Here is a 26,354-nt window from a genome sequence, read left to right as displayed (position 1 = left end):
TCTTTCCATTCTTCCTGTCGTTAGTTTATGCAGCATAAATCAGAATCAATTTACTTAATGTCTACTATGTGCTCAACCCAGTTCTGGAACCCACGGGTAGTATCTCTGCCCTTAAGGAACTCACAGTGTACTAGAAAAGAAAGATACTCAAGAGAGTATATTACCATCCAGTGTGAAAAAAGCATCCACAGAAACCATATACAACATACCGGTAGCCATCGGGAGGGCATAAGAGTTAGGGGAACTTTCCAAGGGAGGCTGCATTGAAGCTGAGTCCGGAAGGTGACAGGTGGGTAAGACTAAGTGGAAGCAGAAAAGACAAAGCAGGATTGCCAAGCAATGGAGGTCATACAGGGGCATGACACAAGCACTCAAACTGTTTCCAATTCACTCCTGAATTACCAAGCCAGTCACCAGCAGGTCTCAATGCTGCCCCTTATCCAAACCCACCTGAACACTGCTGACTAATAGATCCTCCAAAAGCATAACTTTGATCATCCCACTGCCCTTCTCAAGAATGTAATATTGCCGTATGTCATCAAAGTATGCCCACACTGCCACCTCTTATTAGAGACCTCACGATGTGTTCCCACATATCCCTATCTTGACTGTTACTTACCAGCGCCTCTCAAAAACTGCTAATGAGTCTACTCCTTGTTGACAGGAGGCACAATCCTACCTTACACTTCTATTTATCTCATTTGCCAGCCAAATTCTATCCAGGCTTAGGATCCAGCTCATGTGCCACCTGTTCTTGGCCCTTTTTTACCTGCTCCTATTGCCAAAACTGTTGGGCAGTTTCATCACAGACTCAAAATTTTATCTACAGAACAAATTTAGCCCCATTGAGTTCAACTTCCTCATCAATCTGCAGTTACTCAAGTTGTGATGCATTCCTTCTTCTACTCATTCAAGAAATATTTGTGGGTCATCTTTTATATTTAATTCTTTTCAAACTAAATGTCCCATACCAAATTAATTATCTCTCCCATTTTCTCCTTTCCCTTACTCCTTTCTACTACCATTCTCCAAACTTGTTTCCTCTTCCTGTATTTTATATAACGCATCCCAAGATGGAAAATTCAGAAGCATTCTTTACTTTTCTTCTCACTTTACTCCCACATCCAATTGGTCACCCGGTTATGTTCATTCTTTCTCAGAAAATATATTTAAACTCACTCTGTTCTGACACTGTGAGCTTCATAACATCCCTGCTGAACTGCTGCAACAGTCACCTGATCAATTATCTCACCTCTACGCTCTCCACTGCTACCAGAAAGCATCTTTTTAAAACAGGATGCTAAACATTTATTGAGTGCCTGCTAAGTGCTAGGTAATATGTGGGGCATACAAGTCTAAATGTGACTAAAGATGTCTTTGACTCCTACCAAAGTGTGAGCACTTTGAGGGTGAGAGCTTTGGTTGATTTCTCTCTATCCCTAGCACCTAGCCTATTTCCCAGCGTGTTATCGTTGATAGTCAATACTGGTTTGAAAATATGAATCAATGGAAAGTGCTAAGTGTGGGCAGTCTCTAAAGATAAATGAAATAACATTCCTGTCCTGAAGTAGGTAAAATTAGCTGAGAAGTTATGACGCAGGAAGGTAGTTTGATAAATTTCACAAAATCAGTTGGTGGGGAATCAGAATTCTCATTCATTTTGTTGGAGTAAAATAGCTAGGTAGAGGGTTGAGATCTAGTAGGTGCTTCCCTAAACTCATTCTCCAAAAGTGGTCCATTTTCAGAAATTTTTAAGGAAATAAGTTGGTGTGGTGATTGTAAAAATTATTATGAAAGGATGATCGTGTAAATACCAACACTACTTCAAGAGGGTAAGGGGTTGGCAAGGAGGAGGGAGATCGTGGGTTGTACTAGCTAAAATGAAGAACTAGTTAAAAAAGACAATGGGTTAGGACCATGGGGTGGAAGTTAGCTTCTGGTTGGTAGTCACACCTCTCATTTATTCCCAAATACAAATTGTTTAGCAAATGGCAAAAATCACATTTCAGAAAATTTTCTTTATGCAATGTGGATTAGATCCTGGGACAGAAAAAAAGAACTAGGTGTGAGGAAGAAGTCCAGTTTCAGTTTTCTGCATATACAAAAATTAACACAAGATGGATTAAATATTTAAATGTAAAACCCAAAACCATAAAAACCCTAGAAGAAAACCTAGGCAATACCATTCAGGACATAGGCATGGGCAAAAACGTCATGACGAAAACTCCAAAAGCAATTGCAACAAAAGCCAAAATTAACAAATGGGATCTAATTAAACTAAAGAGCTTCTGCACAGCAAAAGAAACTATTATCAGAGTGAACAGGCAACCTACAGAATGGAAGAAAACCTTTGCAATCTACCCATCTGACAAAGGCCTAATATCCAGAATTTACAAGGAAATTGAACATACTTTACAAGAAAAAAACAAACAACCCCATCCAAAAGTGGGCAAAGCATATGAACAAACACTTATCAAAAGAAGACAGTTATGCAGCCAACAAACATGAGAAAAAGTTCAACATCACTGACCATTATTTGAGAAATGCAAATTAAATCCACATTGAGATACCATCTCATGCCAGTCAGAATGGTGATGTTAAAAAGTCAGGAAACAATACATGCTGGCGATGCTGTGGAGAAACAGGAACACATTTACACTGTTGGCAGGAATGTAAATTAGTTCCACCATTGTGGAAGACAGTATGGCGATTCTTCAAGGATCTAGAAGCAGAAAAACCATTTGAACCAGCAATCCCATTACCAGGTATATGCTCAAAGGAATATAAATCATTATACCATAAAGACATATGCACATGTATGCTTATTGCAGCACTATTTACAATAGCAAAGACATGGAACCAACCCAAATGCCCATCAATAATAGACTGGATAAAGAAAATAAGGAATATATACACCATGGAATACTATGCAGCCATATAAAGGAATGAGATCATGTCCTTTGCAGGGACACGGATGAAGTTGGAAGTCATCATCCTCAGCGAATTAACACAGAATCAGAAAACTGAACACCGCATGTTCTCACTCTTAAGTTGGAGTTGAACATTAAGAATTCATGGACACAGAGAGGGGAACAACACATGCCAGGGTCTGTTGCGGAGTCGGGGGTGAGAGGAGGGATTTTAGAGGATGGGTCAATGGGTACAGCAAACCACCATGGCACACATATACCTATGTAACAAACCTGCACATTCTGCATGTGTATTCCTTTTTTTCAGGAGAAATAAAAAGAAGAAAAGAAAAGAAAAAGGACATTAGTGGGAAAACTAGTGAAATCTGAATAAAGTCTAATTTAGTTAATAGTAATTTACTAATGTTAATGTCCTTATTTTGGTAAATGTATCACGGCTTTAAGTTGTTAACATTAGGGAAAACTGGGTAAAGGGCACAGTCTTTGCAACATTTTTGCAAGTCTAATATTGTTCCACATAAGAAGTGTATTAAAAATCATTTCCATCCTCTTATTTCCACAACATACTGGACAAGCAAGAATCAGTCTATGATTCAATCATCAGTGGTCAGACTCTATGACTCAAAGGGAAGGAAGTCAAATGCAGTTCATTTTAACACTGTCACTATCGCCTTATTCACTCAAGCCTAACCCAGCTCCTAGACTCTTTCCCCCTGCAAATCTCTTCCTATTCTCCTGGCTACAAATCTGCTCTTGATCCCTTGAATTGTTACTTAATAGCATATTAAGGCTTGTCTTTGACAGCCTTTTCTCTGACCTTAGATCTTTGTTTCCTCAAAAAATACCTTCCACCTGAGTAGCATGTGTCCTGCCCTCCCACCCATCCCTCTCTATTATATTGCATTGTCTGGTTGTAATATCTTCCCAGCATTTCGCTTCATGTAAAGGTATTTTGTTCAATCACTTGGTTTACTTATACCTGTCTTCCCTTATCTAGGCAGTAATCTCCTTGGAAATAAGGACTTTTCCTGTCTTGTTTACTGCGGATTCCTGGGGCCTAAAACAGTACCTGGAACAGATAGATGGTATTTTTTTGAATTAATAAATGAATAAACTTCTTGAGAGAAAGGTTGCTGTTATATGTTTCTCTGTCCTCTCCAGCTCCTAGGACCACTGCAGTAATAATGACTTGTCATGAGTTGTGGTGATGCTCTTTAAAATAATCTCTCCACTCTTATGTCCATCAGTTCACTGAAGAAGACCTTTCTTAAGTACCAGCCATCTGCTTTCTACAATGTAGAAATACACAGAACCAGACTCTGGTCCAGGAAAGTCAGGTCATGTGAAGGAGGCAACATCATGCTTATTTACAATAACATAGCACTTTTGAAGTTCCAATACACGACAGAGTGGTTAACCTTGTAGAAAATAGCATTTGAAAGTTCCTAGAAAATCACTTTAAGAGTCCTAATGCAGTGATTGGAGTGGATGAGTCAGTTATTTCTGGCTCACAATTCTGTGATGTTGGTGAAATAGATTGATTTCTTTTCCCAGGGAAGTGGGACATTTTTTATTTGAATGACAAGAAACCACACAAATCTGCTTTTTATTTTACAAACACTTGTCTCAGGTTTAAGGATCTCAAGTGAAAACTGAAAAAAAAACAGCACAAATAAGACCTGTTCTATGTTAAATTTAATTATTTTTAGTCAGGAAGTAAAACACAGCAACTCCTGGCCGGGTGCAGTGGCTCAGGCCTGTAACCCCAGCACTTTGGGAGGCTGAAGCAGGCGGATCACCTGAGGTCAGGAGTTCGAAACCAGCCTGATGAACATGGAGAAACCCCATCTCTACTAAAAATGCAAAATTATCTGGGTGTGGTGGTGCATGCTTATAATCCCAGCTACTCAGGAGGCTGAGGCAGGAGAATCACTTGAACCTGGGAGGCGGAGGTTGCGGTGAGCCAAGATCACACCATTGAACTCCAGCCTGGGCAACAAGAGCAAAACTCTGTCTTGAAAAAAAAAAAACCAAACAACAACAACAAAAAGACAGCAACTCCCTTCCTGCTTCTGCCTGCTGCTGGCTCAGTGCCAATGCACAATGAATACTGAATGACAGACTCCAACCCCAGACCCCTTCCCAAGGCTAGGATGTTGCTCCTGTCATGTGCTTCCTTTTCATTGCATCCATCATAGTTTACCATAATTGTTTAATATTCTGTCTTCCCCATGTAAGCGCTATAAGCTCCACACAGGTGAGCCAGGTCTATCTTGTCCACCATTTTATACCCAGGATTTAGCACATGCCTACCACACACTCTTAGCACAAAAATGCTCAAAAAATAATTGCATAATGACTATATTATGTGATTGTTTTATGGCGAATGACCATATTCTGAGGAGAGGGACCCCTGTGACAGAGAGCCCAAGCAAGAAGTTTTAAAGACTGATACTCATTCTGAATAGATACTGGGATAGGCTCCAGCTGTGAGGAACAACAGGATTTTCAGAAGCATGTGATTGTTACTTCACCCTCACAGATAATTTTTGAGTAGCTAACCCAATGACATTGTTTTCTTTGCTAGAGTAACTGCTGATGTGGCCTTAGAAATTCACTCTGTTAAAAATAACTCTCAACCCTAATTTTGAGAGTTGATTTGACGTTATAATTTCTCATTCTTCTTCTTAAAATCCAGAAGAATTGGCATTGGTAGCTTTATCTACATTTCTTAAAAGGTTATCAATCCCTAACATTAAGCATTTCCATGCACCTCAAACGATCGACTTCTCTGATCTAAATGTCTTAAACACCTCGTAAATGTGTGTTTTTCTGGTTTTGAGGAAATGACTGCCAATCTTCCCTACTAGCTAGAAAAAGTCACTCTAGAAAAAAGGGAGTACCTTTCCATTACTACTACCAAAACACAGCCCCCCAAATTTAAGTTACAACATAAAGGAAATAACAAATTTTGAGCACTTTCTATATAGACGTCAGTTATATCTATTTCAAAGTCACAGACCCAAAACTCACACATGTAATCATGTAAATATATACGTATGTACATAGAGATAAATAGATACATAGGTGTATATACATATATATACTGATATATATATAAATTTAAGCTGGCATATATATTTACACTGAGATAAATGTTTGTGTGTGTGTGTGCTTCAATTTCTGACTCATCCTTCAGCCTGTCTGATCACTAACAACTTAATCTAAGCACATTATTATTTGTTTGTCTTGGTTTTCCAGTCCAATCCAATGTGATTTCCAAGTCAATTCTTTCACATTCTGTTTAAACTCCCTTCCAAGTTTTCTCCCTCTCTGTTCCTCCCTGTGATCACATCTAATCTCCAGAGTCTCATGTTCTGCCACTCCAAGTAAACAGGTTAATCCAGATTTCATGGACTCTTCCACTTGTTCAGCTCAAACTGATTACTATTAAGGGGAATTTGAGTGCATTGGGCCAATTTTTAAAGACAAATACGAATTTGTATGGAAATCTCCAAGGATTTTAATGTTGATAATAATTTTTTAAAAAATTAAATACTGTATGCATACCCCTGTCTTCCTCTCCATCCCCAAAAAAAGATGACTATTAGCTAGTCAGATTGCAATTTCTGTCCTGGACTCCTGAAGGGTCCATGGGTATACTTAGGGAATATATAAACCTCTTTTTCAAACTGCAGTCAACCTATTATTAATGTAGTAAAGTTAATTTAAATTCATAGCAATCGGTATTTTTAGTAAGCTAAAAAGAATAATTTAGGATGGAATGAATGGACTTGGAGGAAAAATAGAGTGAAAAGCAAGAATATTATTTTGAGAAATGTCATATTTATGTGTGTATGTGTACCAAGTGACACAGAAATTGTATTTCTGAGGAGAGTGGCCAAACAAGTTTAGAAACGCAGGTATATAATTTAGTTTTATTTAGCTTCCCAAATACAGTCATCCCTCAGTATCCACAAGGGATTGAGTCCGGGACCCTCTATGGGTACCAATATCTTAGGATACTCAAAACCCTTACATACAATAGTGTAATATTTGCATTTATTTTACACCCAACCTCCAGTATACTTTAAATCATTTCTAAATGACTTGTAATACCTTATGCAACCTAAATGCTATGAAAGTGGTCATTAAACTGTATTATTTTTAATTTTTTTTTATAATGTTTTCAATGGGGGAGTTGGTTGAATCCACAGAGAGGAAACCCAGGTACAGGGAGGGTCAACTCACTAATTCTGCACCCACAGAGGACAGGAACATAAAAATGTCAACTCCCTATGGACTGCTTCCCCTCCACGCTCTTTCTTCAATCTTCCTCTAGGGGGTGCTCAAATTAGCTTTAGCACAGCATGAAACCAGTGCAGGGCCTGGCCTCCACTTCTCCAGGGGGCGATGCAAAGATTTTGGTCGCTAAAGGTATCGTGGTGCGCGCCTCTGGAAGCATTTCCGCTCTGGAGCATTGTCGCTCCGCCGGGTACCAGCGTTCCTGTGACGCACTTCCGGTTAGCTGGGCTGCGTACATGTGACCGGAAGGGAAGTAACGTCAGCCTTGAGAACTGAGTAGCGGTGCCGTGTGGCGCCTTGTTCTAGAGAACTGAATAGCTGTACTGTGTGGCGCCTTGTTCTAGGCACTTCTTGGACAGCATGTCTCACCTGCCAATGAAACTCCTGCGTAAGAAGATCGAGAAGCGGAACCTCAAATTGCGGCAGCGGAACCTAAAGTTGCAGGGTGAGATGCGTTGACTCGCGATGGCTCAGGAGTCCCACGCGCCAGTCCTGGCGCGTTCGGGCGGCCGGGGGCCCAGCTGCTCCGAGTGACGGAGGCAGCGTCCCCTGCAGAGTGTGTGACTGGGGAGAGTGAAAAGGCAGCCTCCACTCGGGGCCTGCGCTGCTGCCGACTAGTCGCGTGGCTCCAGCGCTGCTCCTGACCTTTCTGAGCAATCAGTTTCTTCTTACAGCGTTAGAGCAGGAGGCCTCCCGGTTCACTTCTAGGCTTGCAGCTAACCCTGCCTTTTGCATTTCCACCTTACCTTTTGATTCCCTCACCACCTGCAAGTCGCACCTCACCCCATCCCTCATTTCCGGTTAGGCTACATGGAACGTTCTCATTTCCACCCACTTTTCACATCTGTTTAATTCACGTATTTCTTTCTCCGAAAGCCCGTCTCGCTGTTTCTAGAGCTTCTTTGATACTATTGCCTTCCTCTACCCACCTCCACACACTTTCGTAGCACTTTCTCACAAGAGCTTCTACATATTTGTGTCCTGCGCGGTCACCTGAATGAAAGGATTTTACATGAATGTCACCTTTCTTACCTACCTCATTTGCAGTCCCAGTGTCCTGACAATGGGGCCACAGATCTTGAAGTAATTGTGTTAACTTATTGTCCAGGTTAAGATATAAACTACCCGAGGGAAAGGTTGGAGGCACAGTGCCTTGCCCCAGTAGGTTTTCAACAGACATTAATTGAAAAAAATTCTGCAGGAGGCGATAGGTTTGTGAATTTTAGGAATATGTTTTGAAGTACTCTTATATTTCTAATTCCTATAGAATAATACTACAGCGTTACTAACTACTTTTCAGTGCCTGTGTAAGTAGATTTGAACAAAAGATGGTGTTTTCTCTTTTTCAGTAAACACACAGGAAGCCTTTGGTAAGGACATTCTCAGATACAGTCATGCGTCACATAACAGGAGGGGGGATACATTGTGAGAAATGCGACATTAGGGGCTTTTGTCGTTCTGCGAACAGCTTATAGTTACACAAACCTAAATCTGCTACACACCCAGGCTACATAGTATAGCCTGTTGCTCTTAAGCTGTCATCCTGTACAGCATGTTACTGTACTATACTGAGAGAATTGTAACACAGTGGTAAGTGTATGTATTGCTAAATATATCTAAACATAGAAAAGGTACAGTAAAAATACCGGTACATATGACATGAGAGATTTTTAGAAATGGTACATCTGTATAGAGTACTTACCATGAATGGAGTTTGCAGGACTGGAAGTTACCCTGAGCGGGTCGGTGAGTGGTGAGTGAATGTGAAGGCCTAGGACATTACTGTACGCGACTATAGACTTTATAAACACTGTACACTTGGGCTATACTGTTTAGTTTTTTAATACTTTTATTCTTAAATTAACCTTAGCCTGCTGTAACTTTTACCTTATAAACTTGTTAAGGAGTTATACCTGATGTGAATGACGAGTTGATGGGTGCTGATGAGTTGATGGGTGCAGCACACCAACATGGCACAAGTATACATATGTAACAAACCTGCACGTTATGCACATGTACCCTAGAACTTAAAGTATAATAATAAAAAAAAGTTAAACTAAAAAAAAAAAAAAAAAAAATTTTAGCACTTAGCTTACAACACAAGCACATTGCACAGCTGTACAGAAAGTTTCCTTATGTCCTTATTGTATGTGATTTTTCTGTTTTTTTTTTTTCTTTTTAAGCTTTTTGTTTAAAATGTAAAGACACGAACACATTCAGTATCACTGTCTTCCACGTCCACATCTTGTCCCACTGGAAGATGTTCAGGAGCAACAACAGGCATGGAGCTGTCATCTCCTATGATAACAGTGCCTTCTAAAATACTTTTTTCCCTGAGGCTCTTTTACAGTCAACTCATATTTTTTTTAATAAGTAGAAGGAGTACACTCTAATGATCAAAAGTATAGTAAATACATAAACCAGTAACATAGTTGTTTATTATCATGTATTATGTATTGTACATCATTATGTGTGCTGTGCTTTATATGACTGGCATCACAGTAGGTTTGTTTACGCTAGCATCACCACAAACATGAGTAATATGTTGCACTACGACATTGCAACAACTGATGGCACTAGGTGATAGGAATTTTTTAGCTCCTTCATAATCTTATGGAGCCACTGTATATATTGTCCTTAATTCACAGAAATGTCATTGTGCACGCATTACTGTATTTGTGTGTGATAAATATTGGGGTAAATAAGTGGTCTTATCAACTGAATTTTCAACTCACTGCAGTCCAGTAGAGTTGGGGTTGAATGTTTTGAAGTGGTATGTGCGAATGAGTTGTAAATGTCTTTTTCAATATATCAGTTAATCATATGTTTATCACATATTTATGTTTATTCTGTAACTGCCATTATCTGACCTCATCTGTTTAAATATTTGACCTCATTGAAGTTTTCCTGTCCTAGACTCCTTAAACTCAGATGTACTGTCTTTTGAAGTTAAGAAATCAATATTGCTTTCCCTTTTCCAGTATTTTTTCTTTAAGATAACTTACTTTCCCTGTAAGGGAACACCATAAAATTATAAGTTGTTTTAATTACATGAAAGAGAAGAAAAGCTAAATAATTCGTGTCAGGAAGCCATGGAAGTTCTCATTTGGGATTTCAGTGTTTATAAGTAAATTTTTCCTTCTTTGTCACAGTGTATGTTCTGTTTATTTAAACAGGGGCCTCAAATCTGACCCTATCAGAAACTCAAAATGGAGATGTATCTGAAGAAACAATGGGAGGTGGAAAGGTTAAAAAATCAAAACATTGTGTGAATGTGGACTTATCAGAAACTCAAAATGGAAACATGTCTCAAGAAGCAGTGGGAAATATAAAAGTTAAAAAGTTTCCCCAGAAATCCACTGTATTAACCAATGGAGAAGCAGCAATGCAGTCTCCCAATTCAGAATCAAAAAAGAAAAAGAAGAAGAAAAAGAGGAAAACGGTGAATGATGCTGGGCCTGGTAGGTATTTATTATCTTTGAACTTCAGCCATTTAGATTTTCACAGACGGTTATTGTTCCTCTTTCTATTACTATTGTGTGCACATGCCATATGAGAATTCCCTGTACTCACCAGTATATTAGACATTAGCCTGGTAGCTAATGGAAGCATTTTATTGGCAGAAACGGGGAGTCCATTTTAACTTGACTCAAAATATTGAGGAATAGACTTTCAATTTCACTAACCTTGAAGAAAACCTCACTCTCAGAAAAGACTCTCCTTAGAGTTCTAGAAATTTTCTCTTCTTTTTAAGTTACCTTTTTTTCTGCTTGATTCTTCCCATTTTCCTACCATAAATTCCTCTCTTTGAAAGGAGTCTTAGTTACAAAGTATATAAAGTAGGAAACTTCTGAATAAACAGAACATTAATTTCCAAGGGCTAAGAATGGCAGAAGGAAAAGGAAGGAATATTTTTTGAAGATGATGGAATTTCAGTAAGCTCGGATGAAAGAATGGACATTTTAATTGAGATTTGTACAAGCAGAGATTTCAAGGTAGGATAAGATAGGGGTCAGCAAACTATCCCTCCTTCTACCTATTTTTGTAAATAAAGTTTTACTGGGTCATAGCAGTGCCTATTTGGTTGTGTTTATGGCAGCGGAGACCATAGGACCTGCAAAGCCTAAAACATTTACTATCTGGCCCTTTTTAGATAGTTTGCCAGCCCCTGAGTTAGAACATCCTATTCATGTATTTTACCTGAAATAAGGGTTTTATTTAGAAAGGAGCTTTGAACTTTCCCAAACATGCGTTACTGTCTTCATGATGCGTTCAAACAAAAGTCATTGTAATCCTGTTCTAAAATTATTGCCTTCACAATTCTTGTTTTGAGTATGCCCCAGGAAGTGGTATTATTTCTGCTCTCGAACATTGAATCATAGTGCTGGGAGTTGTAACCTGATGGGTTTTTGTTTGTTTGTATTTTAATGAGATGGGGTCTCACTGTGTTGTCCAAGCTGGTCTTGAACTCCTGGGCTCAAATGATCCCCCCACCTCGGCTTCCCAAAGCGCTAGGATTACAGGCAGAAGCTACCACACCCAGCCACCTTATGGGTACATTTTAAGAACTATTCCAGGGAAAACAAAATACATGGAGGCCAGCTGAAGATACCTATGGCTTTTGAACATGTGGGTCCTACAAAGTTGACTGTTTCCTGGAGGGGTGGCCATAAGGTACAGGGAAGAGACCAGTACTCAGCTACAGAGAGTCCTGGGTTCTGTTCTAAGTCAGTTCTTTTCAAACATCACTAATTGTCATATATTTGTATATAAGCCTAGCATGTGGTTAATCCATTTGACCGAGAGTTGAACATTGAAAAGAGAAGTGAGAAGTAGGACTGAAAAGGTCGTTGGGGCCATGTGAAAGTTGTGAATGTAGAAATGAGAAGCTAGGAAGCTCTGCCTTTCCTCCCACCCTCATCCCTGATAGCCAAGGAGCAGTCCAGTGTATGTCATCCAGGCAAGTGGATTGCTGCCCTTTACAGTCTATCTCTAGTAACATGAAGAGCCTTTGATAGTAATTGGTGTGGGAGGAAAAATGAGTGCTTATAATGAGTTGTTAAGGATTATGTTAATCAGATATGCTTTCTTTCCCCTCAGTGGAGTATGTGAGACTTATAATTGGTATCTTTATACTGTTTGGTTGAACTTTTTAAAGTTTTAAATGAGATGCTATAATACGTTAAGAAGCCTAAATGTTTGGTCACCAAGTCTGTCTGTACCCTGGATTTTTAAATATAACCAGTCATTTTTCATCTAACAGAATTCTTAACAAAGTAACACAGAATATATTTAGCTTTTGAAAATACACATCTGTACATCAGAGATCTTCTGTTTTGTTGATCTCATTTGGAATTTTATTTTAAGGAAAAAATTTTTCGGGTTTTGTCTTTTAAAACCAAAGATGCAAAAAAAGCAAAAACTGAAAACAAAGGGGAATCTGAAGAAGAAAATGCCAAGACTCCTAAAGAAACAGAAAATAACGTGGAGAAGCCAGATAATGATGAAGATGACAGTGAGGTGCCCAGCCTGCCCCTGGGACTGACAGGTAACGTCCAGGAAGTTTTTTAGACATAACTTCTTTAAAATGTACCTCTCTTAGAGGATTATAGGTTTGAAGGTTCAGTTGTGACTTTTAGTTTACCTGGAAAAAGTAACTATCAACAAGAAACTTTTTTTGTAAATCTCTCTGCTGTTTTTTCTCTTTATCTTCTATTTTGTGGTGTTTTAGTTCTTTTTGTTCCCTATTATTTTCCTTTTGTCCATTCCTGACACTAAATATTTTGTATGCACACAAGCAGCTTCTGTGATTCTTTGGTTTGTCCTTTTCTAAGGCTCATTCTATGTTGTAATAGGAAAATCATTGACCCTGTACCAGGTTAACCTCCTTTGACCTTTGTTCCTTTATAAAGTCAAGTTTAGACTAGAATTCACTACTGCTAACCAGGTATGTCAAGGAGTTAATTGAGTTGTTTGTTTGGTTTGGGTTGGTTTGTCTGTTAAAACGTTGAGGCCCAACCCCAGACCTGCTTAATACAAATTGCAAATGTTTTGGTAGTAGCTCTCAAGCAGGGAAATTTGCCCCCCAAGTAAGATGAGTAACTCATCCTGGTTTGCCCAGAACTTTTCCAGTTTTAGCGCTGAAAGTCCCACATCCCAGGAACCTCCTCTGTCCCTAGCCTACTAAGATCATCCTAAGCCTAGGAGACATTTTTGCTTCTCAGAGCTAGGGGCAGTCTGCTGGCATTTGGTGAGTGGAGGTCAGAGATGCTGCATAATATCTTGTAATGCACAGGATAGCGTTTCACAACAAAGAATTATGCAACCCAAATGTCAGCAGTGCCAAGGTCAAGAGTGATTGGTTTACACCCTGGGCATGTGGAGTGTGAGGGAACCCCCAGGTGATTTTGATGCCTCCTGCTGAAGAACGGCTGTACTACTTGATACGTAGGCTGAGCCTAACATTCTGTGGCTGTATCTGACTCTTCTGTGTCTTGTTGGAGTGAGATTAACAGTTTTTTTTAAATTGACTTGACACTCAGTTTTTATTAATGTTCAATGTTTTTACTTTTTATATCAGATTTCTTAAGCATTTCCTTTATCTCTGGACTCTCATTATTTTCCTTGTTTTGGTATTTTTATTTTATTTAAATTCCTCAGTTATACCCCTCGTTTTGTTACAGTATGGACTCTGGACTATAACTTACACAGCCATTAACAATGGAGAAACTTGAAAGATAAAGGATCTTTTTGTTGGTATTATCAGATATGAATAATTAAGGTTTAGCCTTTTCTTACTGTGGGAAGCTTTTCTAGGCAAAATAGATTTAGGCAACTGTAGCAATACTAACTTTAAAAAAAAAAATAAATTTGCTGATGATACATTGTCTTCTGTTTAGGAGCTTTTGAGGATACTTCGTTTGCTTCTCTATGTAATCTTGTCAATGAAAACACTCTGAAGGCAATAAAAGAAATGGGTTTTACAAACATGACTGAAATTCAGCATAAAAGTATCAGACCACTTCTGGAAGGCAGGTATGATTAACGCTGAAGCTTAGATACTGGCATCTGCTTTTAGAACTAGCAAATTATAAAGAACATACCAGTATATTCTGTTGATTTTCTGCTATATGTTGGGTCATGTATCCAGCATACATGAAAGACTAAGTTAATTACTGATGTTTGAAGGAAAGTGTTGGAAAGATGTTCACTTCTGTTGTAGCACAGTTCTGACTTATGATTTCGGTATATAACCCAGGTGATCAGTTTCAGCGAAGTAGACATCATCTTGTTCATGTTCTAGCCTTAGTGCCTAAAGTGTGTGTATGTAGTACATCGTAAACGAGTAGGCTCAATGTCTTTCTCCTTTCCCTTTTTAATATTTAGGGATCTTCTAGCAGCTGCAAAAACAGGCAGTGGTAAAACCCTGGCTTTTCTCATCCCTGCAGTTGAACTCATTGTCAAGTTAAAGTTCATGCCCAGGAATGGTAAGCTTTCGTCTGCTTGTTTCTGCCATTATTTCACTAGAGATTTATTGTAGCTGTTACGGACTCGATGGTGACAACCACGTTTAGACTTTTACCATATGTATCATTTTTAGGAACGGGAGTCCTTATTCTCTCACCTACCAGAGAACTAGCCATGCAAACTTTTGGTGTTCTTAAGGAGCTAATGACTCACCACGTGCATACCTATGGCTTGATAATGGGTGGCAGTAACAGATCTGCTGAAGCACAGAAACTTGCTAATGGGATCAACATCATTGTGGCCACACCAGGCCGTCTGTTGGACCATATGCAGGTAAGAGATGTAGTGCTTGTCTCATTGTCTTATATGAAACATAGACTGACAACTAATAGTTGTTCTTTGTCCTTTGTTTTGTTAGAATACCCCAGGGTTTATGTATAAAAACCTTCAGTGTCTGGTTATTGATGAAGCTGATCGTATCTTGGATGTTGGGTTTGAAGAAGAATTAAAGCAAATTATTAAACTTTTGCCAAGTAAGTAGGTAGCATCTGCATTTGGTTTGCAAAGTATCTGTTGGAAGTAGATAACAGTTGTTCCCATAGAAAAACTGTGCTAATGCCAGAACTTTACCATAGCCAAGTGAGGTAGTTGTGCCAGTTAACCTGAAAGTTAGTTTGGAATACAAGCATCAAACTTATTAATAACTTGATGTAGTAGTTTTGCTGTTTTAGAAGTTATAATGCACGTTAAACAGTCTTCACATAGGTCCTGTCCTCCGCCTCTTGCCCATTCTTACCTCATCTAACATCCCCCAGGTAGCAGTAGATTTGTTGCCTTACTTGTACATACCTTGGTTATAGTACTTGCAACATTATGAACTGGTTATAACTAAGACCATGGTTCCTTCATTGTATAATTTATTTTTTAAAGTTTTATCAAAGTATAATTGACATAATTATATGTGCATTTATAATGTACAATTTACATCACTGCAATCAAGAAAAAGAACATGTCTATCCCACTCAAAGGTTTCCTCCTGCCCCTTTTCAGTTTCCCACTCCTCCTTACACACATACCTCATCCCCAAGTGAGTATTCATCTGTTTTCTGTCACTAGATTAGGTTGCACTTTCTGGAAATAAAGTTGCTGTGAATAGTCATCTACAACTCTTTGTCGAGGTGTATATCTCCTTTTCTCTTAAGTAAACCTAGGAGTATCGTAGTTGGTATAAGTTTAGTATATGTTTAACTTTTTAAAAAACACAGATGTTTTCCAAAGCAGCTGTACCATTTAACATTCCTATGAGCAGTGCAAGAAAGCTCCAGTTCCTCCTGTTAAGTCTTGATCATCAGGTAATGTTAGCCCCAAGTTTGTTCTCTTTTAAAGTTGTGATATTCTTGCCCTTGCATTTCTATATAAATTTTAGAATTGGTTTGTCAGTTTCTTCCCCTTCCCTCCAAAAAAGTCTTGGATCTTAATTGAGATTTTATTGAATAGAGATTATTGGAGGAAAACAATATTAATTCATAATAAGGTATATCTCCATGTATTAGATATTTTATTTCTCTGTAATATTTGGGGGGAGGTTAGGATACAGGTTTAGTCACATCTTTTGTCAGATTTATCCCCAAGTATTTCATTAAAATTTCAAATTCCAATTGCTCGTTGCTTTAATATATATACACATACACACACATACATATATATACACCACAGTTGAATTTTATATTGATCTTATATCTAGCAAGACAGTTAATCCTGTACTGAATGAATATTCAGTATGACTTTCCAGATGACTGTAGCCTTTTGGATTTTCTATATAGGCAATCATGTACAGATAAAGACAGTTTCACCTCTTTGTTTGTTTATTTATTTATTTTCTTATCTGATTGCCCTGGCCAGAACCTCCAGTATGGTACTGAATAGAAGTGATGGGAGCAGACATCCTTGTCTTGGTTCTGATCTTAGGGGAAAACATTCAGTCTTTTACCGTTAACTACATATGAATTTAGCTGCAGGTTTTATATAGATGCCTTTTATCAGATTAAGGAAGATCCCTTCTGTTCCTAGTTTGCTGAGGATTTTTAATCAGAAATAGATGATCAGATTTTTTTTTCTGTCTGCTGAAGTAATCATGTTTTTTCTTTAGTTAACATAGTAAATTGTATTGGTTGATTTTTCAAATGTTGAACCACCCTGCATTTGTAGAATAAACCTGCCTAGTCATGATCCATTATCCTTTTTATATGTTGCTGAATTCACTTTACTAAAATTCTATTTCGAATTTTGCATATGTGCTCACGAATTGTATTGGTGCATAGTTTTCTTTCCTTGTTAATGTCATGTCAGGTTTTTGGATAGTGTAATGACTGACTTCAAAGAATGAGTTGACATATAAATATAATAATAAATTATAATTATATAATAAGTATAATAAATTATAATAAATCTCTTTATTAGAGAGTTTGTGAATAATTGATGTTTCTTTCTTAAATGTTCAATATAATTCACCAGTGGAATCCATTTGGGCCTGGAATTTTCTTTACATGAAGTTTTCAACTAAAATTTCTTTAGTAGATATAAGGCTATTTAAAGTTTTCCTGTTTCTTCAGTTGTTTGTCTTCGAAGGAGTTTGTCTGTTTCATCTAAGTTCTCAAACTTACAGACCTAGTGTTTCATGATATACCTGTTTTACCTTTTGTAATATTTGTAGAATCTATAGAGACATTATATTTCCCATTTCTGATATCTCTACCTAGAATATTTGTAGTTGTGAGGCAATTGTAAAGATTCCCTAAAAGATTGGGGTTATTTTTATACGTGTCTGTTTCAGCACGTAGACAGACTATGCTCTTTTCTGCCACCCAAACTCGAAAAGTTGAAGACCTGGCAAGGATTTCTCTGAAAAAGGAGCCATTGTATGTTGGTGTTGATGATGATAAAGCTAATGCAACAGTGGATGGTCTTGAGCAGGTACTTTTTATCAATAACTGAAAACTGTAGGGATCTTACTTGGTGTTTTTATGTAGTTGTTGGAAGGATCATTCAGAAAGCAAATGGGTTAATGAACTTTTAAAATGCCGTAGGTGAGGCACGACAGTTTACATACTATGTTTATCAGTGCTGTTGATCAAATTACACAAGTTAGGAAACGGAAAATGTCCATTTGGTTCATTTGTATCTGTCTGCTTAAACGCTTTCTAGGGATACGTTGTTTGTCCTTCTGAAAAGAGATTCCTTCTGCTCTTTACATTCCTTAAGAAGAACCGAAAGAAGAAGCTTATGGTCTTCTTTTCGTCTTGTATGTCTGTGAAATACCACTATGAGTTGCTGAACTACATTGATTTGCCCGTCTTGGCCATTCATGTAAGTGATGGTGATGAGCCCATTGAAAACAGGGTATGCTTATTAAGCCCTGTAGATTGTAGGATTGGAGGTATTGCCCTCTCGTCCAAACATTGTTCTGAGTAGTTTGATCACCACGAAGTGATGGATCCTGTGTGAGGGAACGCAGCTGGGTGTGGAGGGGTATGAGGACTTCCGAAGAGTACGAGACAACTCAGGCCCCTCCTTGAGGGCCTTGCAGAACAGTTAGGGAAATAGGACACAGGCCAAGGGAGGAGCTCGAAATAAAGTAGGGTAACAGTTCCACAATTTGGGGGTTCTGCTGCTAGACTTCCTAGAGACAATCTCAAGATTCCAGCTCTAATGGATGTTTTTCTTTAATTCTAGGGAAAGCAAAAGCAAAATAAGCGTACAACCACATTCTTCCAGTTCTGCAACGCAGATTCGGGAACACTATTGTGTACGGATGTGGCAGCAAGAGGACTAGACATTCCTGAAGTCGACTGGATTGTTCAGTATGACCCTCCGGATGACCCTAAGGTAACTGGCATCCTTGGGGTATCTTCAGAATGACTCTGCATTAAAGAGTTCACTTATTCTCCCAGTTCTCTGACAGAAACTGCATTCCACATTCAAGGTAAAGATCCCTACTGTACAGTGACTGCAGTATTTCTCTGGTATTGATAAGTATCTAAGGTTTTTTGGGGCTCAGAGGGGCTGTGCAAGAGAATTGAGAAGTATCAGTGGGACTTAAGTTATGAAAATGAGATCCTTGGAATGATCTCTCAAGAACAGCAGATGCCTGAAGGAAATAAAATTGCTTAAGGAGGTAGATAAGCTTCTGTAGTATATGTGGTAGAATAAGCTTCGTTGAGAAGTCTTTTCAGCAAACAATAGATTAAAGCCATTTTGATGATGAAGCACACATAATACTCATTTTATTAAATCACTGTTAATGCAAACATCACGTCCAGCCTTTTTTTTTTTTTTTTTTTTTTTTGCCCTCAATCATTGGCCTGTTGGGGGTAATGTGCACAGAGCGACCCGCTGGCCCAGCTTTGTAGGGGTGTGGTGAAGGTGTGTGTGGCCCAGCACAGCAGGAGTGCACCATCTCAGTACAGACGTGCACATACTCAGGATACAGACACACCAATGGGCTCATGCGGAAGTCACTGTGTTAACTCAAGTTTTCTTTCTCCACCAAAGGAATATATTCATCGTGTGGGTAGAACAGCCAGAGGCCTAAATGGGAGAGGGCATGCCTTGCTTATATTGCGCCCAGAAGAATTGGGTTTTCTTCGCTACTTGAAACAATCCAAGGTAAAGATCTTTACTTAGAGAAAAATTTCTCTTGGTGTAGGGATTGTTAGCAAGCACCATTTCTACAAGTGTCAGAGGAGTCTGGAGTTTGGACAGTACTATTACCACCATTCTTGTGGCAATTAAGCAAGTAAGGTTTTATGTACTTCTAGCCCAAGAAGTGAGTACAGAAGGAACTGCCCACATGGCTCGGCTTTCTAGCTCTGTTACCCAGCAACGCCTCTGTGTCCCAGCCTCTCCTTTCCCATTCCCTCCAGCCCTCTTTTAAACCTTCTCCACTCCTTTGAAGCTCCCTCACACCTAGTCATCTCTGCTTCTGCTCCCCCTCTTTCCTCTTACCTCGTATGAAGCAGTGGGGAATCCTCGTTCACTCTAGCCTCTGCCTCCTCCACTGCCCTCTGTCTCCTGTTCGTCAACTCTTGGCCTATAGTCTCTCTGCAGTTGGCGCTTTACCATCTCAGATTTCTCAGGGTAAAAAAGTAACTTCAACCTTAAACCTATTCTTCTACCCCTGTCTGCAGAATAGCTACTGTCTGTTACCTTTTCTCAGTCTGCCTTATTGGAAAAATGGTTTATATTCTTGCCAGTTACCTCCCTCTCAGTCCCCAAGCAGCCTAATTTGGCTTTAGCTTTCTCTTGTTGCACCAGAATTGAATCCATCAGAACCCTAAGTGGCCTCTTTATTGCTAGGCCATGGGGATGCATATCACGCCTTTTCCTCCCTGACATTTCCATCCTCGTTGGCCTTTCTGGCGTAGTCTTGCTGATAGGCTCCCTCTACCCTCTAACCACAGGCAGTTCCCTGAAATTGCTCTACAGCTTTTGCACACTTTCTCGAGAATGCTTGGTTTCAGCTAGCCCCTGTCTTTGCTGGGAAGCTATCTCTGATCTCCCGCCCTCCTCCTTGTTCCCACAGCACAGGTGCTCATCAGGTTAACATGTCTTTTTTTTTACTATTCTGCTTTAAGTTCTAGGGTACATGTGCACAACGTGCAGGTTTGTTACATGTGTATACATGTGCCGTGTTGGTGTGCTGCACCCATTAACTCGTCATTTACATTAGGTATATCTCCTAATGCTATCCCTCCCCCCTACCCCCACCCCACAACAGGCCCCGGTGTGTGATGTTCCCCACCCTGTGTCCAGGTGTTCTCATTGTTCAATTCCCACCTATGAGTGAGAACATGCAGTGTTTGGTTTTCTGTCCTTGCGATAGTTTGCTCAGAATGATGGTTTCCAGCTTCATCCATGTCCCTACAAAGGACATGAACTCATCCTTTTTTATGGCTGCATAGTATTCCATGGTGTATATGTGCCACATTTTCTTAATCCAGTCTATCATTGATAGACATTTGGGTTGGTTTTAAGTCTTTGCTATTGTGAATAGTGCCGCAATAAACATACGTGTGCATGTGTCTTTATAGCAGCATGATTTATAATCCTTTGGGTATATACCCGTAATGGGATGGCTGGGTCAAATGGTGTTTCTAGTTCTAGAACCTTGAGGAATTGCCACACTGTTTTCCACAAGGTTGAATTAGTTTATAGTCCCATCAACAGTGTAAAAGTGTTCCTGTTTCTCCACATCCTCTCCAGCACCTGTTGTTTCCTGACTTTTGAATGATCGCCATTCTAGCTGGTATGAGCTGGTGTGCATTTCTCTGATGGCTAGTGATGATGAGCATTTTTTCGTGTGTCTGTTGGCTGCATAAATGTCTTCTTTTAAGAAGTGTTTGTTCATATCCTTCGCCCACTTTTTGATGGGGTTGTTTGATTTTTTTCTTGTAAATTTGTTTAAGTTCTTTGTAGATTCTGGATATTAGCCCTAGCCAAAATTGACAGATGATATCTAATTAAACTAAAGAGCTTCTGCACAGCCAAAGAAACTATCATCAGAGTGAACAGGCTACCTACAGAATGGGAGAAAATTTTTACAATCTACCCATCTGACAAAGGGCTAATATCCAGAATCTGCAGGTTGACATTTCATTACTTATCTTTCTCCCCCACAAGACGGTAAGCTCTCTGAGGGCAGAGTCCAGGACTTAGGCACCTGTTTTCTATCACCTAGCGCAGGCCTGTTGCTTTTCTAGTTATTTAATGAGTGATAACTGATGGCAGATCCATCCTGTAGGAGTCTGTGGTCATCATGGCCTCCAGTATCCCAAGCCTCAATACAGGACTATGGGGTATTAGGGCCCCTCTTCTGACATGGAGAAAAGGGGCTGATGGCCCTTCTGACTAGAAGCTTCAAACTGTTTCATGGTTCCAAATAGTCAGGATTATAGAGATTCTTACAGAAAAGTGCTTTACTGACTCTATCCCTATCTAATTCCTTGCCTTTCAGAAAGAAAGAAGTGCAGATTGCCTAACTCAGCAGAGCAAAGATGAAACTTTCCCATCAACATTGGGAGACTAGGAAAAGCAGATTTTCCTGTCTGTCCTGAGGGAATTTCATAGGCCGGTTCATCCTTCCCTGTCTTCAGTACCCAGTAGCGGAATGCCGATCATCCTGGTTTACTAATCTTAATACTTTTGATTTCTAGGTTCCATTAAGTGAATTTGACTTTTCCTGGTCTAAAATTTCTGACATTCAGTCTCAGGTATGTGCTTTTTAAACGTTTTTGTGAGTAGGCAGGAACCTTGTCCCAGCACTCTCTTTATAGTAATTCATTGGGCAGTCACTGTCCTTTAAAGTCTACCCTGTTGTAAAGTGAGGATCAGACCATTTGGTGTATAAGGTTTCTTGCTGTTCTAGTTACCACCACTCTGTGCCCTCTTTAAATGTTTTCTGTGGAGTGGCTTTGCTCTAGGATATTTGAAATCTGGTGTTTTGCAGGTTGTTGTTTGTTTTTATTTATTAAAACCAGTGTTTTTTTCTATTTCAGCTTGAGAAATTGATTGAAAAGAACTACTTTCTTCATAAGTCAGCCCAGGAAGCATATAAGTCATACATACGAGCCTATGATTCCCATTCTCTGAAACAGATCTTTAATGTTAATAACTTAAACTTGCCTCAGGTTGCTCTGTCATTTGGTTTCAAGGTGCCTCCCTTCGTTGATCTGAGTATCCTTTTCTTTAATGAAGTTACTGTGGAACTAAGGAGCAAAAGCCTTGGGGACAGAGGGGCATTTTGGGCTTTGTAGTGGATTGGTGCGTGTTCTGGCTCAGACTGGAGGCTCCAGTGTTCGCCCTAGTCAATGTCTGCTTGTCTGTGCTAGCACAGGACGTAGAGGTTGGATGGGTAAGCAGGGGTTAATCATTAGGATGGGGTTACAGGGACAAGGCAGCTTATGCTTTGAGCCTTCAAAAGACAAATTTGACTGTCAAGGAGAGAGACAGTTGTGTGTTCCAGGCAGAAACACAGGTAAAAAAGCAAAACTTCAGTGTTTGCTGAGGCCGCACTGTGCGGGTACTTAGGTGAATGGGATGTTTTGACGCTAAAGAGAGGATGGGACCTTTCAAGGAGTTTTAATCCTCTTAGAGCCCCTGGAGGGTTTTATACAAGAAAGTGGCAAGTTCAGCAAAAGAAAATAAAACTTAGGTGTTGCTTAAGATAAAAGGCAGAAGGAGTACTTCCAGTTGCTCCAGTTGTGATTTATAATTTGTGCCTTGCAGAAGAATCTGAGCGGCTGAAATGAGGCCTGTGCTTCACTGCCATTGGGAGTAACTTCTGAGGGGACTAGAGGACCAAATTTTGGGTCACCATCCCCATTGTAAGCATTGAGTAAGCTGAAATGAATGTATGTCGAGTCCTGTGGAAGAAAGAGCAGCTCCTTTACTTAGACATTCCTAAATCAATTCCGAAGAGAAATGATAGTCATTCGTTTTGACACAGGAGGTGTTTTTTTAAAGGGCCAACAAACTCCTGATTAAACTCATAAATCCTTATTCACTCTCATGAATTTCATTGTGTGGAAGAAGTAATTAATATGACTATTACACACCGAAGTTTAAAATCATACTTGCTAATTTAAGTCCACAGTCACGTGGCCACTCCTAATTTTCTGGAAATGTATTGCATAGGCTTCTGTTCCCACATTTTCATTGTTGAGAATGGGGTTGTGGAGGGACAGCAGTGTTCATGCTGACTTTTTCTCTGTGGAGATGTTAGATTGGAGTTCATTATCTTTTTTGCTTGATTTCCTTAACGTTTGCCTCCAGACGTCAACAGCAACGAAGGCAAGCAGAGAAAGCGAGGAGGTGGTGGTGGATTTGGCTACCAGAAAACCAAGAAAGTTGAGAAGTCCAAAATCTTTAAACACATTAGCAAGAAATCATCCGACAGCAGGCAGTTCTCTCACTGAACACATGCCTTTCTTTCATCTTGAGTAACTTTGTCCTGAAATGAATTTTTTTTTCCCTTGATTTGACAGGATTTTTGTAGACTTTAGAATTTGGACTTACCTAACAAGAGTATAAATTGACTTGGGTTGCAAGCACTGAGCACTGTTACTTCTATCGAGTCTCTCTTTTATTTTTGGGACATAAAACAGGCTTTAATTTTCTTGGTTGCCCAAAGGCAGAGCAAGGAATATCTGGTCTTTCTTGTGATTATATAATATTTTAATTTTAAATATCCCTCCCTCATACACACAAATGTATGTTACTATTTTAATATAATTCTTTTTCTACCTTTCCTTCTTGTTTTGTGAAGACTTTTGTGGCATGGATTGCTGTGCTCACTGCTGTAAAAGGTGACCTAGTATACTGGGCAGCTGGTGGCAGTGCAGAAAAGATTCTCAGGTTATTTTTTGTTTTTAGTTATTTCTTGGACCTTGACAGTATCCAATGACTCCTCCTGAAAATGCTGCAGTGTAAAAGAGCAGAGAGCTTTGGGAAATACCTAAGAAGCACCTTAGGATTACGGTGGCATTGCTTTTATAGATTCTTGATTTTAAAGCAATGGGCCTTTCTCAGGTGTTTCGTTTTTTGGAGCAAAAACTGTGGGTTGCAATTTGAATAAAGTGTCACTAAGCAGTTACAACGTTTGATGGGTGGAGGGTAGGAAGAGGATGGAATTGAGATGTTTGAGCCTCATTTACATCAACAGAAGTGTAATGTACTGCATTTCTTCATTTGGTAACATAGCAAAGACTTTAAAAACACACATACAAAGAATGGGGATGCTCCTCATTCAGATTTGTTTAATTCAAGGTGGTTTGGATTTTGGTAAGCCTTTGCACTCTGTAGAGTACTTAGAAGACAAGGGCAACTTACTTGGAGTTAGAGCCCCGCCATCAGACAGTGCCCAGCACACATTAATGTTAGCTTCTTTCTGAGAAAAAATACCTCTTCCAGGCCCTGAAACAATAAATACATTTGCTGTGAGGATTGAAAATGAACAAAGTTAGAAAAAAAACAGCAGTCAGTGATTTAGTCAGGTGAGTTTTTTGTTGTAGGAGCAGTTGATTATTCTAGTGTGTTTTATGTAGTATGTAACTACAAGATAGTACATGTTTTAGCAGTTCAAAACCAAAGTTGCTAGCATCATTTTGCTGTTGTGCCAGTTAATCATAGGATCCCATTAAATTAGTGCGCGAACATCCAATGTAGAGAAAACTTTGGTAAAGAACATTCCAGTAGGAAAAGAAAACAATCTTCCATTTCTGGACTTGGCCACCATCACCCTGGTCGGACCTGTCCTGGGCTTCCAACCTTGACTGCTGGGCTCCTGGCTTAGCTTCTTGGGTTCCTAATTCCTGGTGTTTAATAACTCTCTCCAGGATCATGTTTTTCTGATTATTTTTTTCAGAAATAATGTTTTTTAAAAGACAAAAACAAAGGGAAAAATATTTAGTTACTGAGCAGAAGTAAATACTATTGGTATTTTGTACATAATCTAATTTTTATATGCATGTTCGTGCTTTTTAATTTTTTTACCAAAAATGAAGTCATCTACCTACTACTTGTAACCAGCTTGTTTCATAACATGTTATTTTCCTGTGTCATTAAATAGTTACCTCAATGTTGTATTTCGTTTACGGATACTTTGTTGACCCTTGCTTGGTCTGCCAGGATTTACGTTCAAGATACCTACCTGATTGGGCCAGACTGGCTCTCCCTCTCTCAGTATGTCCTGTACTCCTACTGGTCTTGAGATTGTTTATCTCTAGTATGAGTCAGTCTCAAGAGGTTTTATGAGAAAAGCATATAAACAACGTGGACAGGGTTGGCCCTGCTATATGAGAACCTACTTCAGGTCCATTAGCAGCCTCATCCATGATCTCCATTCCCTGTAGTCAACTGTGGTCTAACTAGGTCAGTACAGTACAATAATACACTTTGAGAGGCCACATTTACATGACTTTTATTACAGTATATTGTAATTGTTTTATGTTAATCTCAGTGTGCTAATTTATAAACTAAACTTCTGTCACAGGTAATGTATAGGAAAGAATATATAGAGGGTTCAGTGTTGTCCACAGTTTCAGACGTCCACTGGGGGTCCAGGAATGTATCCCCGGAGGATAAGGGGGAACTACTGTACTTGCTGGGTGCTGTTTGTGATTGTAGTGGCGGGATGGTCCAGGCTACGGACAAGAGACAACCAGACTTGACCAGCCTGGCCATATTCAGACATGAAGGAGCCAGTTACTGGTATCACGTACCGTGAATGAAAGCAGCACCATCTGCAAGGCTCATGCACAGTAAGGGCTTCATAGGTTCCTGTGCTAAGAGCACATTTGGTGGCAAATGTGGGTGTTTGACAGGTGGGATTAGGTGGCTGCAGCCATGAAGGTTTGAAGGCAGAATGTGAGGTGGGGGATCCAAGCACATCACTACATGCCGGTAAGTCTTTGGGTCCTGTGGGCTGCAAGTGATGACATTGCTGTGTCCAAATTTATTTAGTCTCAGCCAGCCTTGTATAAATACAACAAGATACCCAAAACAGGACCCCTAAGTTATACAGGAGTTATAAGTGAGAGCTCTGTAACCAGAATGCCTGGATTCAAATTCCAGCTGGTGCCACTTGCTAACCTCGGG

General features: G+C 39.4%; 1 protein-coding gene across 1 annotated transcript; it reads left to right on the top strand.

The window, feature by feature from the left end:
* Positions 1-7,539: 7,539 nt before the first annotated feature.
* DDX18 (DEAD (Asp-Glu-Ala-Asp) box polypeptide 18) lies at positions 7,540-25,342 on the top strand. The gene is made up of 14 exons (XM_011983460.1): positions 7,540-7,680; positions 10,412-10,696; positions 12,640-12,783; positions 14,135-14,270; positions 14,622-14,722; positions 14,836-15,035; positions 15,121-15,235; positions 17,536-17,675; positions 17,907-18,068; positions 18,435-18,587; positions 19,254-19,367; positions 21,914-21,970; positions 22,256-22,433; positions 23,532-25,342. Exons 1-14 carry the CDS (start codon positions 7,596-7,598, stop codon positions 23,672-23,674), a joined length of 2,013 nt encoding a protein of 670 aa, XP_011838850.1. The 5' UTR covers positions 7,540-7,595; the 3' UTR covers positions 23,675-25,342.
* The last annotated feature ends 1,012 nt before the right edge of the window (positions 25,343-26,354 follow it).

The sequence above is a fragment of the Mandrillus leucophaeus genome, unplaced genomic scaffold, assembly GCF_000951045.1.
Source record: "Mandrillus leucophaeus isolate KB7577 unplaced genomic scaffold, Mleu.le_1.0 Scaffold25, whole genome shotgun sequence".
NCBI lineage: Eukaryota > Metazoa > Chordata > Mammalia > Primates > Cercopithecidae > Mandrillus > Mandrillus leucophaeus.
The sequence above is the reverse complement of the archived record's forward strand: the minus strand, read 5'-3'. Positions and strand labels throughout refer to the sequence as shown.

What these genes read in the sequence shown, in the direction of transcription:
- DDX18 (XM_011983460.1), top strand. Translation starts at nt 7,596, where the DNA reads ATGTCTCACCTGCCAATGAAACTCCTGCGTAAGAAGATCGAGAAGCGG. An exon ending in TGCCCGTCTTGGCCATTCAT is followed by an intron (nt 18,069 to 18,434) that starts GTAAGTGATGGT and finishes CTTTAATTCTAG; the next exon opens with GGAAAGCAAAAGCAAAATAA. An exon ending in GCTACTTGAAACAATCCAAG is followed by an intron (nt 19,368 to 21,913) that starts GTAAAGATCTTT and finishes TTTGATTTCTAG; the next exon opens with GTTCCATTAAGTGAATTTGA.